General features: G+C 44.0%; 2 protein-coding genes across 6 annotated transcripts; one reads left to right on the top strand and one right to left on the bottom strand.

The window, feature by feature from the left end:
* On the bottom strand, positions 1 to 12573 carry arel1 (apoptosis resistant E3 ubiquitin protein ligase 1). Of its 3 annotated transcripts, XM_056426887.1 has the most exons (22): positions 12226 to 12370; positions 11419 to 11526; positions 10812 to 10980; positions 8788 to 9008; positions 8200 to 8271; positions 7808 to 8034; positions 7418 to 7655; positions 7131 to 7300; positions 6782 to 6962; positions 6427 to 6668; positions 6257 to 6334; positions 6027 to 6168; positions 5828 to 5949; positions 5655 to 5730; positions 5375 to 5484; positions 4777 to 4956; positions 4333 to 4458; positions 3283 to 3412; positions 3116 to 3174; positions 2939 to 3028; positions 2662 to 2837; positions 1 to 2019 (listed from the first exon to the last, which is right to left on the bottom strand). In XM_056426887.1, the coding sequence occupies exons 1-22, from the start codon at positions 12281 to 12283 to the stop codon at positions 1917 to 1919; spliced, it is 3078 nt and encodes a 1025-aa protein (XP_056282862.1). In that variant the 5' UTR covers positions 12284 to 12370; the 3' UTR covers positions 1 to 1916. The 3 variants fall into 3 exon arrangements, with proteins under 3 accessions (XP_056282862.1, XP_056282863.1, XP_056282864.1); XM_056426888.1 differs by lacking the exon at positions 12226 to 12370 and having other exon boundaries at positions 11419 to 11566; XM_056426889.1 differs by lacking the exons at positions 10812 to 10980; positions 11419 to 11526; positions 12226 to 12370 and adding an exon at positions 12555 to 12573.
* Positions 11550 to 16501, top strand: fcf1 (FCF1 rRNA-processing protein). 3 transcript variants are annotated; one of them, XM_056426898.1, is made up of 8 exons: positions 11550 to 11631; positions 13274 to 13338; positions 13530 to 13601; positions 13700 to 13848; positions 13965 to 14037; positions 14146 to 14233; positions 16023 to 16117; positions 16259 to 16501. In XM_056426898.1, the coding sequence occupies exons 2-8, from the start codon at positions 13304 to 13306 to the stop codon at positions 16305 to 16307; spliced, it is 561 nt and encodes a 186-aa protein (XP_056282873.1). In that variant the 5' UTR covers positions 11550 to 11631; positions 13274 to 13303; the 3' UTR covers positions 16308 to 16501. The 3 variants fall into 3 exon arrangements, with proteins under 3 accessions (XP_056282873.1, XP_056282872.1, XP_056282871.1); XM_056426897.1 differs by lacking the exon at positions 11550 to 11631 and adding an exon at positions 12011 to 12112; XM_056426896.1 differs by lacking the exon at positions 11550 to 11631 and adding an exon at positions 12605 to 12705.
* Positions 16502 to 16768: the final 267 nt, after the last annotated feature.

Raw genomic sequence — 16768 nt, 5'->3', positions numbered from 1 at the left:
TGTATTTCATTATTTTTTTATTTCCATAAACAAAAAAAGGACCTGCAGTGCAGAGAATCTCAAACATTCGCCAGAGGCTTGTCCTTTAAAAAAAAGGAAAGAAAAAAGTATCCCAGCTTTAAAGGTCAGAGGGAAATATCTAGTCACACTCTGGCCTCTAACCCAGAAAAACCACAAACATAAAACAGAGGAGTGCTGATGGAACTCAAAACATTTAATGAGAACATAAAACTACGGGACAAACCTTCATATTTGTTTATCATGGACATATCTGATGGAACAGCGAATGTGTGTAACACTTACACTACGTTTACTTGGCGTGAATGTGATATCAGCCATTGGTTCTGGTGCAGACAACACACCCGTCATGGAACATTTTATTAAGCACTTTTCCCACCGCTCTCAGTAGATTCGGTCAACATTGCACAACCCAAATAAACACGACTCCATAGATCCTCTTCTAAACCTCTCAGCGCTGTGAAGGGCCAGCTCGGTGACGAGTCGACCGGTGAGCAAACACAAAGAGACGCCGACCTGCTGCCACGCCGGTCAGCCGCCGTGAAGTGAGATGTCCCGGTGGCCCGGGCGAGCTGACCCGGAGTGCTCTGTGGGGAATGTGAACGTGTTCAAATGTTCATGTTCATAACACTATCGGGACGAATCGGACATTAACTTTACGCTTCTGAATCTAAACAATGATTTGACCTGAACGCTCTACAAACCGTGTGACGGGTACCAAGTGGCTACTGAACATGTCAACTCTGGAAAAGCAAAGGAATCGCTGCACAATCGGCAAAAAAAAAAGAGGAGAAAAACAACTCTGTTGGCTCAGGATATCGACAACACTAACATTAAAAATAAATAGTTTTATAATAACAAAGAAAAACAAACGGGGACATAATCTGAACTGACATAATGCTCCGAGTCCCTGAAGACGCGGGATACGACTAAAGGAAGGAGGAGCTATGAAGTGGATGCGTGGGCGTGGCCGTTTGGTGGTGACTCCCAGAACAGCTTGTGAATCAAAACATGAGAAGCAGACGGCGTACATAACAACATGCGTGTTATAGATGGACACAAACAGGAGAAATGCTGTGATAAACCTTTGACTTACCATCGCCAACTCTGCTTCTCCTCGCTACGCACCTCTCTGGACAGTCAGATGCAAGGGGCGTGGATAAGGCCGGTTATAAAACAACATCTACAGCTCCGGACAAACGGGGTCAACACAAATATTGCTTAAGATGCAATAAGTTAAAAACATGTATAAACAATAGAAATGACTTGGCTTCTTTTTTAAACCCATTCCTTCTTTGAGAATAATTTAAAAAAAGAAAGAAAGCAAAAGTAATGTATCCATCGAAATGTGCAACAATAAAGAAATCCCTTCTCCCTTAACGTCAAACCGGAAAGATAAGATGAAAACCGATGTATACACACGAGTATGTACAAGTATTGGAATAAAAGAGTGATATTATATATCTACAAACACACATCCGTCCCTGATCGATTAAGGCCGAAGTGCTGGACGCCACATGGAGGCCGGCCGCTGTTAAGTGTTCCTCAGTTTGCAAAATGCAAAAGAAGCAGTTGTGACGTAATACTCGAGGCCTTTCCTCGCACAGCGTGTCTTTCAAACATATAAAACTAAGCAAACTTTAGGATTAAGAAATACAACGAGCCCAAACCTCACCTTTTTACAGCAGCTGCTGGTTTCCTTCTTTTTTTTTTTTTTTAAAGAGAGATATTTTATATACAAACAGATGCATTAGAGTTCATATGTTGAGTTCCAGTTTCAGGACAGTCTTCTGTGACTCTCCTCCTGAGAGAGCATCCATAGGGAGTCTGGGGGATTCTGCCAGGAAGCCCACTGCTGAACGCAGGAAACCGGTCCAGCGGCGCCGGCGATGGGCGAGTCAGAGCATGCCGAAGCCCTCGCTGCCCTCGCTGATGGCCAGCTTCAACAACTTGTGCAGTTCCTTGTAGGAGTCGTACGTCGGGAGGCACAGCTGGTTAAAACTAGATCGAAACGTTGGACAACAGTCAGCTGATGTTTACATCCCAATCATTACTGTAACATTTCTAGATGATGCTCATTGTCACTTAATTAAAACATTTGTAGATCCAAACTATTTAAAATAGTGATATTCTATAACTTTATCGACAATCGAAACATTTTAAATGATTCTTTTGGCCATGTTAGGCCTCTAGTGGCGAGAGAGAGAGAGAGAGAGAATGCCCTAGTCATGTGTTCTTGAGCAAGACACTTGATCCTGAATGGCTCCCTGTATGAGTGTCTATGGTGTATGAATGCAACATGATGGTAAGTCGCTTTGGATAAAAGCGTCAGCTAAACGACATGTAATGTAAAGATGAAATTAATGTAACCGATGATGACATTAGAGAAAAGACAGAGAGCCAAACTCATTATGTTACATCATCGGAGAACAATGAGTTTCTACGTGCATTTCCATTAGGGAGATGTTAAGATATTCCACTTTAAACATGGAAACAAGCTGTACATTTCATCCTCTGGGGACCTAAAATGTCAGTAAAAAGTTCCAGTCAAGTAGTTGTTGTTGTTTGGATCAGTCTGGATGAACAGACCGACATGTTGGTCCCCAAAGCCTCGAGCCTCCTCCTTTAAGCGTTCCTACTCACCACGTGTGTGCAGTGGGCAAGGTGCTGTGTGTGGGGGCGGCGATGATCTGGAAGGAGGGGCAAAGGGTGTTGAATCCCCCCGGGGGCAGCTGAGAGGAGCCGGTGGTGAACTGGAGCAGACGCGCCAACTCCTCCTGGGTGAAGCAGGACACCACGGCCCAGAACCACTTCATCACCTGTGGAGACAATCGGGGGGACACGCTCGACAATGCCGACGACAACTCACATCCCCGGCCTGCTGTGGGAAGAAAATGGAGGAACAGTTCCTGTGACATACTTTCTCTCTGAAGTGCCACGATCCTCCAACGATCACAGCGTGGGTCTTGAAGTCCTGCACGTTTATGTCACCGGTGCCACACATCAGCAGCTGAAGACATTAAAAAGGAAAACAAATAACTATTACCCGGCGGTGTTCCAAAGATCAACTGGATTTTATTATATTAATCACACATACCTCCAACTCATTCTCATCAAATATGGCGAGCAGGTTTTCTGGAACCAGTTCGTTCAAGCCTGCAATTGAACAGGAAATTACACTAATTACGCGCACATTACCGGAGACCTCAAATTAGAGGATCTGGCAGAGGCAGTGGCAGGCTGCAGCTGTGCTGGTTTGCTCACCTTTCAGGAAGTGTTCCACCTCATCTCTCACCTGGCTGGCTAGTCTGTACTGGGCCAGCAGGTTGAGATAATGCATCTTGTTTTCATTATTCACAGCAATTTGAGATCCCCCCGATATTAGCTCCACCACCTGCAAGAGAACATGTGGCACGATATAAACGTCTTTGAGAAGTGGCCAGGAGAGGGAAGATGAGAGGAGGCCTGGTGTCAGAACTCTCGACAGCATTAGCATGAACGGCCAACTCCTTTTCATCGAAAAGTAAATAACAGTTTGGAGCCATATATATATATATATATACAGGACTGTCTCAGAAAATTAGAATATTGTGATAAAGTTCTTTATTTTCTGTAATGCAATTAAAAAAACAAAAATGTCATGCATTCTGGATTCATTACAAATCAACTGAAATATTGCAAGCCTTTTATTCTTTTAATATTGCTGATTATGGCTTACAGCTTAAGAAAACTCAAATATCCTATCTCTAAATATTAGAATATCATGAAAAAGTATACTAGTAGGGTATTAAACAAATCACTTGAATCGTCTAATTAACTCGAAACACCTGGAAACACATTTTCAAATGTTTGATTTTGTTTTGCTGTTATAAATCTTTTTTTTTTACTTGGTCTGAGGAAATATTCAAATTTTATGAGATAGGATTTTAGAGTTTTCTTAAGCTGTAAGCCATAATCAGCAATATTAAAAGAATAAAAGGCTTGCAATATTTCAGTTGATTTGTAATGAATCCAGAATGCATGACATTTTTGTTTTTTTAATTGCATTACAGAAAATAAAGAACTTTATCACAATATTCTAATTTTCTGAGACAGTCCTGTATATATATGTATGTATCTCAATAAAAAGCAGCACTCGACATGGGAAGTTACACAGACGGTTATTGTGTGGCATTTTACAACAAGCTTTAGATAAACTCGCAACTCCCCGACTTCAATAAAAACGGTTGCCAAAAGAGAAATATGGTTTCTTTTCTTTGGATTATTGCTCCCATCTAAATAGGGGGAGGGGTCATTCCCAAAGTGTTGCCTCACCTTCTCCAGCTGTCCCGACTTGCTGTACTTCTCCTCGGCAAACACCAAATCCATTTCACTCACGTCATTGTTTAGGATGAAGCAGACTTTAGTTTTGTAGAACTCCTGGTCGTCCGTCTCAAAGTACTGCGTGTGGAAAATGAAACGAAAACACAGGAAAATTGCGTTTTTTTTAAAACAAAGAGCATTTCATCATCCTGATGGAAGGTCACAAAAATGATCGGGTCGGCTTTAGTCCTCCGCTTTGAAACCGTACGTTGGGGAAATAGCAAAACACGTTGGCTTCTTTTCCATGAAATCAATCATGCCGAGAAACAAATCAGGTCTGTCGGCTTCGTGAGGAATGTCGAGAAGTTGACGAGCTGACAACAAGGCGTAAACAATGAAACCCTTCCAGCGGCCGAGGAAAACATCTTTTCTGTGGGAATGTACCGCGGTCCATACCTTGTAGTTCATCCTGAGGCCGATGATCTGGGACAAGAAGGACCGTGTAAAGCGCGCCCGGACCAGCTGCTTGTAGGCGCCGCCGAGAGCCGACTCGTACAAGCACTTCCCGACGACGCGACCTGCAAACTCGTACATCTTGAGGCGCAGGAGGGCCGGCCGCTCGGCGTTGGGGTGCACCTGCAGAGCGGAGTGGAATGCTCTCTTGTTACCTTCGCATTGAAAATGCGGAAGGTTATGTTTTGATCGCCGTGTATTTATTTATTTGTATGCGTGTTACTCGCATAACTCAAAAAGTATTAAACAGAATCGCATGAAATTTGGTGGGATGATTGGTTATTATCCGGGGACCATTTGATTAGATTTTGGGATCGATCGGGTCAAAGGTCAAGGTCATAAAAAGGTCAAAATCTTCTTTTTACCATAGCACGGTCAATTTGTATCCAATTGGCATGCAACTAATGCCAACATGTTCATAATTCAATGCCCAATCTTGTGATATGCGAAGGTATGCGCTCTACCGAGTGCCCGTTCTAGTTTCTTCATCGGATGAGATGAGTGGTGTTAGATGTGGAGGGAGGTGCAAAGACTAACTCACCAGGCCCTGGTTGTTGTCGCTGAAGCGGGTGAACAGTTCGTTGGAGGTGTCGAAGAGGGTCTTACAGACCAGCTCAAACCACTCCCTTCGAGGCCCTCCCCAGTCCAGCGCTGCAGAGAAAGGTGCGTCTGTAACTTTCATTCCGATGCAATTTTAAAGACCTTTTTGGTTTTTTAGTGTTTTGCTGCAACAGCAAAAATGCTCAACACTCAATTGGAGCTCACGGACACGCCGAACACAGCGTGAAGCTCCGGCAACCACATTCAGATGTGTCGTTTACCTTCCTCGTCCTGAAAGACCACCTCAAAGTTCTTACTCCAGTCCGACACGGAGAAGTTCTTCGTGGCCTTCAGGGACTGAGCAAAGAGGGACAGACAGACGAGTCAAAACCACCACGACTGTTTGGCTGTTTTCGTAACGCACGGACGTGCGGCGCGGTGACGCGGCCCTCACCGAGTCCAGAATGGAGTGCCGCGTGATCTTTAGGCAGGTCTTGGTGCGAGGTCTCTTGGAGTGGATGTGCCTGAGTTCACGTTGAAAGAAGTTCACTTTGTCTTGGAAGGTTTCGGAGCCACCTGCGGACGACACCATCGACTTACTGCCGCGGCCCAGAGACGGTGTGCGCCGCGTGCGGCTCGAGACTCAAACAAACCGATGTTCTTGTGCAGGAAGCGAATGAAGGTGGCGGCCATGATGTTCCGGTCTTTGCAGCTGAGCTCCACAGGAGGCTGTATCCCATCATCCACCACTAGAGTTAGGTACTTGTGAACCGGGTCAGGGCCATAATAGGTGAACTGAAAAGAGAGCGGCGGTTTACTGGGAGATTGCCAAACGCCATCACAGTGGCCTGTTGTCCAGGATTCTGACGTTACTTCCGCTTACCTTCGTTCCTGGACATACTCGAAAGGTGAAAAGGCGCCATGGGATAATTTTCAGGTAGAACTCCTTCACGGAGAGTTGCTGTTTGGCATAAAAGTCTCAAATAAAGCATTTTTTACTTCCTTGTAGTCCAAAATTCCTACTAATTAACAATTTTTACGCCGGCCACTTACCTTTGGCGATATGTAACAGTAGACCTTTTTTGGTTTCTTGACCTTCTCAGGTTGTCCCTCCACAGGAGAGTCGTGCTCTTCCTCCTCTTCTCCCGTGGAGGGCCTCCTCTGGGGAGCCAGTAAAGAGGAGGGTGGCAACTGCCATGAGGAACTGTAGTTCCCATTGCTGTAAAGGTACGCCTCGAAGTAGATGCTTGTGCCTGGAGTGGACACATTCTTCTCCACGCAGGTCTTCTCATTCTCTGAAATATGCAATGACGGTATGAGTATTAGATGTTGATAAGTACACCGCATTTTCATGCCGCGATTTCTTCAACCGTGGTGTATTTGTCCTCTGCATGTATCGGCCGCTCACCACTGAGAATAATAATGTTAAATTCCCCGTTGCTGAGCGGCTCGCCCTTGTAAGAGATGTGGGCCCTGAAGCAGCCCGTCTTCCTCAGGGTCAGTTTCAGCAGAACCTGGCACTGCTGCTTATTGAGCGTCACTGACTGACTGTAGTAGTCCTCCAGGCTGTCGTCATCCACCGTGCCCAGCTGCGGGGACGGGAAAACAAAATGAATTCCAGCCTGTTGTGCTACACTGTAAAGCTAGTGAAATGTGCAATTTGGGAGCAGAAAGGTGAAAATAAATGCTTTATTATTATTTATTAAAGTCAGAATCACAAAGTAAATGTTCAAATGACAGTGAACTGCATAACTTACAGAGTGCAAATGGACACTGTAGTTGGATTCATCCGTGAGAGACGTGGAGTTACTGGTGGGGTTCCCGTACTCGTCTCTGGGCTCAACCTGCAACGTGTGCTGCTGGCCATTTGTTAGCACCAGGGTGGAGAAATGGTAGGCTATCTTGGTTTTGCATGGGACAACTGGACCTGAAGTGAATAAAAAAAGGACAGAAAAATACTCGATGAGAAATACAAGCGTGTCAAATTAATAATCACATGCCACAAAATGTGAGTTGGATCTCAAAGCACACGCAGAAGGAATACCTGGCTGAAATATCTTGTAATACGGGCTGTAGGCCACATTGAGGCCACCAAGCTTGACAGCAACTTCGTAGCGTCCGGCCTTGCGCACAGTGAAGGCGATTTTTACCACATTGGACTCTGGATCTTGCAGAACCTCCTGTGTCACAGGGATGTCCAGAGCCAGTTCGATGTGGGTGATGTTGACCCTCAGACCCACAGGCCGGTGGGCCGGAAAAGGCTGGCCGTTCTTGTAGAACAGCTAAGACGGAAGCACAAGAGAGACCACACAAGGACGTTTTAGACGTCAGCGTCACTGCAGCATACGTACGCCACTTGTTAGAAAGTCAACTCGACTAGAACCAAGAGGTACGGTACGTCTTTAGCGTCGGCACATTCGGAGTCAAGCGTCACCTGGACACCGAAGCTGATGGTCTGCCCCACTTCCTGTGGTTCCTTCCAGTCCCAAAACACCTTGCAGGAGCGTGGGTCGAGGTAGTTTCCCCGGACATAGTCGTAGATGCTGCGGTCGCTGCGTCGCCCGGGATCTTCATTCTGCAGGAAGCTGACAACCCTCGCTGCAAGCTCACACAGGAACTTGATGGTGAAGACAAACGCTATGATGGAAACAGTAATTCCACCTGTCGCGAGAAGGGAACACGCACAAAAGGAAAGTTGTTTACAAATTACAATACATGAAAAGGTATTTATTTGCTTTTGAAATCATTTGGATTTGATGTGGGTTTATGGCGACACTTTGGCTATACAAACGCCACCCCAATCCAAACAGCTGACACAGGACTCACCAATCACGTAAAACATGAGGTCCCTTATCAAGAAGCACAGCGCCACAGTACAGCCAAATATGAGAGCTCCCGCTGAAAAGACAATAGGACATTGTACCAATGAATAGGGAAAAGTAAGACAGTACACAGTTCCTGCTGGTTAAATCTCTATGGTTTTACTTTTTGAATACATAACCCCAGGATGGATATCAGCACCACTAGATTTGACATGGTATGTCAAATGAAGCAACAAAAAGTCAGGAAATGGTGTATTTCAAGTGGCCAGTTTTGAAATGTGATATGCATGTTTAAAACCAGGCCATGAGCGAGACTACACAATGTAATAAGAATGCTATAAAGTGAAACACATGTATTGTTTCATATAACCCGACAATCATCCTTGAGGAGAAGGAATACCGTGGTTTTGTGAGAGAAAAAGACAAACTGGTGTTGGGCTGAACTTCTCCGTTACAACACTTCATTCCCCTACATTTAAATGACATGCAACACTTACCAATGGTTCAATCCATCTTATATCAAAATGCCTTTCGATAACGTGCAGCTGAGGAAAGCAGCACAAACTAGGGCAGAAAAGGATCCGGATCTCACCGATTGTCCACCTCTCATTCAGACGCCTCAAAGCGAGGCTGTGCACCAGCCGGATCTCGTAGTCCTGGTCACGACTCCTCCGGGAGTTCTGGAGAATCCTGATGCCCGTCGACAACTTAATGTAGTCCTCGTAGTAGTATCCCCAGCCAGCTAGAGACAGCTGCAGCTGACTGTCAAACTGAGCCAGATCATCCAGATTCCGACAACGCAAGTCCTTCAGTCTGCAGAGGGAAAAGTGAACGTATATGAAGTGGATTATCGACAGGAATGAGAGAACTTTATACAAGTGCAGCCTTTATAAAACAACCCGAACATGACTGCTAACTTCACGTCTATCGAGTGCACACAACAGGTTCTCCCACATCGAAAATTCTTCATCAATGTTATCAGCTCGACTCGTGAGTCACCAACAGGGTGTAGCGAGACGGGGCGGCATGTTGCACCAAAGGACTGGAAAGGTCTCGATAAGCACAGCAGAGAAAAATGCTCAGCAGATAAATGATGGCAACCAGTCATTTAAAAAAACATCCTCTTGCATGGCAAAGCTTCTACCTTTGCTTTAGAACTGGCTTGTGCTCAACTCACCTTTCATTGTGTGAAATGATGGTAGCACACAATATTATCTTGATAATGATTCTTCTAGCAGTATTAATTGTACTTTAGTGACAACGAAAGAGATTTTTCAACAAAACTGAAGTATCTGACTTTTCCTTCTTTATCTTTTATCATATCACTACATGGGAAGTTACCAGCACGCTGTTGCATCCAGTTCTTAGTGTGTGGCGTGGTTGTTTATCTACACTGTGTTTAACTCCCCGGAGTCTTTGTGACTTCACGTCTCAGAGGGTCCATTGGACCTGGCCGGGTCTGATGCCATGGCCCTGCTGATGCCCCGCCCACTCCTCCTCTACCTCCATCTGCCTGATGGATCACGGAGGTCTGGATGCCCACGACGAACCACTCATACACTCATGCTTATTGAATTTGTTGTAACTCTGTAATGATTACTTCTGGTCACATGACATCTATTACACCCGTCCATCCTGGAGAAAGATCCTCCTCTGTTGCTCTCCTGAAGGTTTCTTCTCTTTTTTCCCCGGGAAGAGTTTTATTTTTTGGGACTTTTCCCTGATCCGATGTGAGGTCCTGGGACAGGGATGTCATACGTGTACAGATTGTAAAGCCCTTTGAGGCAAATTTGTAATTTTTATACAAAATCAACTGAATTGATGATGAAAAAAAAAACGTTATATACTTTTTCATTAAAGTATATAATTGCATATATTTTATCATCTTATTCATAATTACACTAATTATCTGACAAGTAATGAGAGGCATATGTGAATCTGCAACCAATCCCCATTTACAGCATGTTTTAGCTAAGAAATCCGTGCAAAGATCATCTTCTGTTACCTCACGGTTCTTCTCTGATCGACTGAATGTCATCATTGTGCCATCAGTAAAGGTTTAAAGTCCAGTCAATCAAAACAGCAGCGGGAGGGAGCAATATCAGGAGAGACACAACCTTCAGGAAGTGTTCCTTTACCCATATCAAACTGTTTTCCCGAGACACACAAAGACACGACACGACGTGTGTTTTAAAAAGACAGTTGACCTTGTTGACTGAGGCAGCGTTTACATAATGCTACAACTACTTATCATAGCCGGTTCTGGCTGCATCAATATAGAGGACCCAAAGCACATACATAAACACCTGCATTGCTGCAGGGTCTCACTCAGTCTCTGAAGAATACATTTTTACTGCAGTGACCCTCTGGAAAAACGCAGCCTCCACAGCTCAGTCAGCAAACTCAGTCAGCTGTGAAAGCCGAGGCTGCCCTCAAGTGGACGTGTGTAAATGCATCCTGTGTTAACTGGCAGACGCATGACCGCATAACCAGTCCAAGACACACAAAGAAAAAAGTCTCTGCTGAGAAAAACAAACATTCATGACGAGCCAACGAGAAATTGTTCCCGAAAAAGAAAAGCTACCCGTGTTTAAGTCGAGCCCTTATATTGCTTACGTATGGTAATAGTGCCCCAGGCTCTGGGAGCAAAGCCACTCCTGGAAGGCAAAGTCTCGGAGCAGCTGGATGTGGGCCTTTGCAATTTTCCTCCAGCACTGCTGTTCCGTCACCACCTCTTCCAGACGGCTCAGTGCACTCAGACTCAGTTCCTCCAGTGTCTGTACATCTGGATGACACATGAACAGCACATCAGAATCCCCAATCACATGCGGGCCAACAAATCAGCGTCGGAAATGCCCCCAGCTCGTGCTTAAATACTGATGAGTGTATTTTAACAATCATTTAAGCCTGGGTTGATTGTCCACGCACACATGCATCTCATAAAGCAACACCAAAATCTCTGATAAGCAACACAATCGCCTTGCATTAAACAGGTAAGTCCAGTTCGACAAGAGGCTTATATTAGCTATTTCTGCAAAAGCTCAGAAAGGTACTGGATAAGCGTTCGGGAAACCATCGGAACCAGAAGGTGAGTGACCCGTGGAGCAGAAGTGTCCTTGTGCAGGTCACTGAAGCTGCTTCCCCCGCCGAGGATCAGACTCCCAACCTGCTACTCTGCATAGGCCGAGCACATCTCAAATGCAGATGACTGTAAGACACTGACCTTCAAACAGATGCCTGTATTGAGAGAGGCTATGTCCTTGGAGCCATTCCTCAATCTGACTCTCTTTTCCTCTCCGCCAGCGTACTTCCCAGAAGAAGATCCACGACACTGAGCAGAAGAGGAAGGTCAGGAAGAAGCGGCGGTCCATCAGACCATCTTTCAGCCTTCGCTCAGACCCTCTGCGCTAAAAGAAAAGATGCCACACACCAGGGGGCAAGTCGAGTTTCCTACAATTGGAGAGATGCTGCTTAGGTGGGAAACGAGCGGACCAAAATAAAGACCAAAAAATGCTTAAATTGCAACAAATGCTTTAAAAAAAAGGAACATTGTGACTTTAGCTCGTCGGAGAGCAGCTTCACAATAAACCGCTTAGTCAAGAAAACATGAATGTTCAAGTGTCACCTTGGAGACGTGATGGCTGTCGGGAGTATAACAGCACGTGCAAGTACAATATGCATGAATAACTTAGCGAAGAAAGAACCACACAACTCTCACCAGCCTCTGTTCAGCCGAGACAACTTATCAAAGTCAAAGAAACGGGGCCAGTAAACGTTGAATTACACTCTCAATCCAACCCGGTCCAACAGTCCAGAGGACGCGACCGGACGGAATGATGCCCGAGGAGCTCCGGTGTCACAACGATTCTAAATGTCATCCACCGTCATAAACAACCACAAAGCTACGCGACTCAAAGGTCAGCTTTGGGGAACTTTACCGGGCAGGAGCTCGCATGACGTTTTTAGAAACTACAACACACCGGCGGCGGAGCATCATCACCAACACAGATTATCTGCAGACTATCGTCACCTGGCTCGCCGAGTAAAGCTGGAGGCGAAGGATAGCGTCCGATAGCATCAGTTAGCATCCGATAGCATCAGTTAGCATCCGATAGCATCGTCCCAGCCGACAGCCGCAGCTCCAGTCACCAGCGAACCGGAGCACGATGCTAGCAGTCGCGTGAGCTACCGAGGTCCGCAGCGTTTCAACGCGCTCGTCGCCTGACCTCGCGGCGGTTATCGGGACGCGCGACACGACACGTCCACGCCACTCCACTCGAGAGCGCACCGCAAACACAGACCGCAATTGCGCGTGTTAAACATATAATTAATGTATTATATTACACACGGCGTCGTTACCTTCGTCTGTTGAGCGTTAGCTTAGCAGCCGGGAAATGCGCAGAAACCGTGTCGAGGTTTGATTACGTCACACGTAATCGGGTCCATACGGCGCACGAGGGGGAGAGGAGAAGGTTCCACTCAGATCGGACAGCTCAAATATAAAACCATGGTATGTAACCTTTAACTGCGTTACATCGCGACTGGCTTGACGATTTACATCCCTTTTTACTTATTGAGTTAATTATTTATTTGGCGTTGAAGCCTTTTAGCAGGCAAGCCACTGAGCTAAAGGAGCTAGCCTAGCGCCTAACGCATTTAAACTTAATTTACCTAACGTTTCACTTCGAAACATCAGCTACTGATAGAAATGATTTATGTGTTTATGTATATCATTTAGATTAATCGATTCAAAGATCTTGGTCTCAACATTAATTTAGTTTAAATGCCACGCGCGAATGTAGCCCGAGTTAGATGTAGCTGTTTAGCTAACTAGCGTTAACACATTCAGTGTTTGTTTGTGTAACTTCTGTTACTTGACGATGACTTGCTATCGAAAGAAATGCTTCAATAATGTCAGGTTAAGTTTTTAAATGATTAAACGTGAGGCTTTGAGAGATGGTTGTCGATGTTTATTCACTGAAGCTTGTGTTTTTAAGTGTTCTCTCCTGCTATGCAACTCTTGGTTGTTTTATGTTGGTCGTAATTCATTTATCTGTGTTTTACCTTGTTAAATCTAGGGGAAGCAGAAAACAAAGAAGTTTGCTGCAATGAAGAGAATGATAAGTCCGAAGGATAACAGAATGTGAGTTTCCAAAGTTGCTCTTTTTTTCTTCTTCACTCAGTCCGTTTAACCGTCTTATTCTTCAACTCTATCCCTCCTTTTAATCCAGCTAACTATCAAATACAAAATCGACACAACGAAAGATTGAATACGTACACTATGTGGGGATCTTAATTGAGTGCAAGCACCATAACTCCTTGTTTGATTTGTAGAAAAGAGAAAGACCGAGCTAAACCGAAGGAGAAAAAGAAGAAAGACCCTTCGTTGCTCAAGGAGAGAGAAGTGTAAGTTTGCAACGCAACAGTTTGAATAGGATGATGAAGAACTTGAGATGGATGTTTCCTTGAGATATTTTCTTTTTGTCCGTCATCATTTTCTGCAGGACAAAGTACCCATCATGTCTGTTCTTCCAGTACAATACTCAGCTTGGTCCACCGTACCACGTTCTGATAGACACCAATTTCATCAACTTCTCCATCAAGGCCAAACTGGACATAGTTCAGTCTATGATGGACTGCCTGTATGCAAAATGTAAGGACTGTTAAGTCGTAAATATTAATGATAATCTTAACCATTTTCTCAATTTAATTGATACAGTATATATAATCAGATTCATTCTTTTCTTTGTGCAAATTTATCCAATCCAGGTATCCCATGTATCACAGACTGTGTGATGGCTGAGATTGAAAAGCTTGGAATGAAGTACAGAGTCGCACTCAGGTACAAGCTGCTGAATATATAATATATATATATAATTGCTCTTGGGGTATGAACTCCTAAATTCACAAGTTACCCTATAATAACATGTTGCTGTTTTTCTGATGGCAGGATATCCAAGGATCCACGGTTCGAGCGGTTCCCGTGCACACACAAGGGGACGTACGCCGATGACTGTTTAGTCCAGAGGGTAATACAGGTAATATAATTGATTGTTAAGTTGTTGCTATTGGGGTTTTAACGGTATGAGATCTTCACGTTAACCCTTGTGTTGCCTTCGGGTCAATTTGACCCGATTCAATGTTTAATGTCGGTGTTCTTTCGGGAGTCAACAAACAAACATAAAGTACCTCACACTTAAACTTGGAAAACAATATTAATTCTAATAATTTTCTGGAGATTTTAATAGCTGGGGTCATATTGACCTCAAGGGTAAAATATGTTAGTAAATATAAAGGTAACCGGAGGGTTAAACATTGAATCGGGTCAAATTGACCCGAAGGCAACACAAGGGTTAAGATAAGTCTCAGAAAATGTCATGGTTTATTTTTAGAATGTTAATTATGATCATGCCAATAACCATTTAGAGGATGAGAACAGAATTATAAACCTGACTATTAATAAATAAGTAATGCTGAAGGTGTACAACAATGCAGCCGCACTGCTCCTGTGTGTACCGTGAACACGCGCTCCAACACACCAGAGGTCTCATTTATAACCTTTGCATGCACCCAAAATGGGGCCTGAAGAGGCGGACGGCACTTCCCACACAAGTTGTGATCTATAAAGACAAACTCGACAGGAGAAGGACCGCACATTTACAAAAACTCTGACCCGTGTGTACAAACATTTTGGATACGCGAGAAATCTGTGACGCAGATGGGGAATTGAAGTCGGACTGTTGCATGGAAATTTGAGGTTTTGCTTCATGTTTTATGAGCGCCGTCTGCTCTCCTCGGAGCAAAGAAGAGGCCGCATGACCGACACTTGTGGAGCAGCTGATGAAATAATCAACTAGCGTCAAAGAACATGCAGAACAGAGTATATCGTATTCAATAGGCCTTTTAATGCTGTGCGCATATGTACAACATGAGTTCGTAAGTGAAATCGCTGCAGTGAACACATTGACCGATACCGCACGTGGTACACGGAAAAACTGTAAACGGCTGTCTGATGCGACTCATGAGAGTGTTCCAGCCCACCGGAGCAGAGGAGTAACCACGGCGACTGTCGCTCCACGATCACGCCGTATCCTCATCGTCGGACCCAATCAAAATGTCAAGAAAACAAAAGTTCACCTATCAAACTCTTTTTCTTCAAAATGAGAGGTGGGTTCCACTGTGTCGGGATCATTTGATAGCATGGAAACATAAATACAACGCAGACACTCGCAAGGTGTTATGTTGCACGATGGACACGGTTAGGACTGCGTTAATGGAAGAATTAGGAGTGAGCGCGCGTTCTTCCTCTTGATAGATGCCGGGGTTTCCCATAAAGACCCACTTATCAGCAGCTCCTTTCTATGCTGCAACATTCATAAAGTGCTCTGTATTGACTTTATGGTTGAATGTTAGCCTGTACTGGGTAGGAAAAGCTGCGCACATTTATAGTATTTGGGAAAAAAAAGAAAAAAGAAGAATTGCTCATTGGCAGGCATACGCATGTTTTATATATGAATATGTTTTATTGTACGTGCATTTTTTCCTTTGAACGTACGCAGACATTTAGTGGGGATTCTACGTACTGTTATATAAATGAGACCCCAGCTTATGTCTGTTCTTTTTAATACCGTACAATATGTTAAGTAATGTTCTTTTTGCAATAGACCAGGCATTTTGACTCGCCATAGCAGCGAAGGCGCAGGTGTAATTGATATTTAAAACAAGTCATTATATCCTTTTAGTGGATAAGTGTATGGCATGTTGCACTGTGTAGTTTTGGCACTTTTTGGCACAGTTTAAATCAATAGCATAAATCTATGTCCACAGCACAAGTGTTACATCCTGGCCACTGTGGACAGAGATCTGAAGAGAAGAGTCAGGAAGATCCCCGGCGTGCCCATCATGTACATCTCAAACCACAGGTAACACTCTTCCTGGTGCTTACTTTAGCTTTCAAAATACGGGAACTTTTAGCCGTGTGCCTTTTTTTGCACAACATTGTTACTCTGGACTTCATCAAAAACACAGTTAACATGTTTTTTTTTCTGTTTTTGTTCATCCAGGTACAATATTGAACGGATGCCCGATGACTACGGTGCGCCAAGGGTTTAACATTTCTACAACTGAGCTAGACCTGTAAATAGACAAAGTTCTGTGTTTATTATTACTCTCCTTTTATGTCCATTAAATATAGTGTGAGGTTTGATTCGGTACGGTTGGGCTGGGGTTTGACAGCAAATCACTTTTCTTTTTTTTCTTTTTAATGAAACTTTTTGTTACGAGAATAAATCGATCGTTGCAATGTCCAGGTCTTCAGTTTTTCTCAACACACCAAATATGTAGAGGCAAGTTTGTCACATGACCATATATGCAAATTTACTATGGAAAAAATACAAAAGTACTTTCAGGTTCATAATTTTACGCATCTGCTTCGGTCTTAATTAATTAGTTTTGGGTGCTCTTGTTTAATGACAGTCTGTGCTTTTTTCCTACAATGCTATTTATTGTTATATATAATATAAATGAAAGGAGAAGGTATTTTTAAAAACCTTTTTATAGATTTTACCGACCAT

The sequence above is a fragment of the Pseudoliparis swirei genome, chromosome 11 (assembly GCF_029220125.1).
Source record: "Pseudoliparis swirei isolate HS2019 ecotype Mariana Trench chromosome 11, NWPU_hadal_v1, whole genome shotgun sequence".
Taxonomy (NCBI): Eukaryota; Metazoa; Chordata; class Actinopteri; order Perciformes; family Liparidae; genus Pseudoliparis; species Pseudoliparis swirei.
This window is presented reverse-complemented; position numbering and strand designations above follow the sequence as displayed.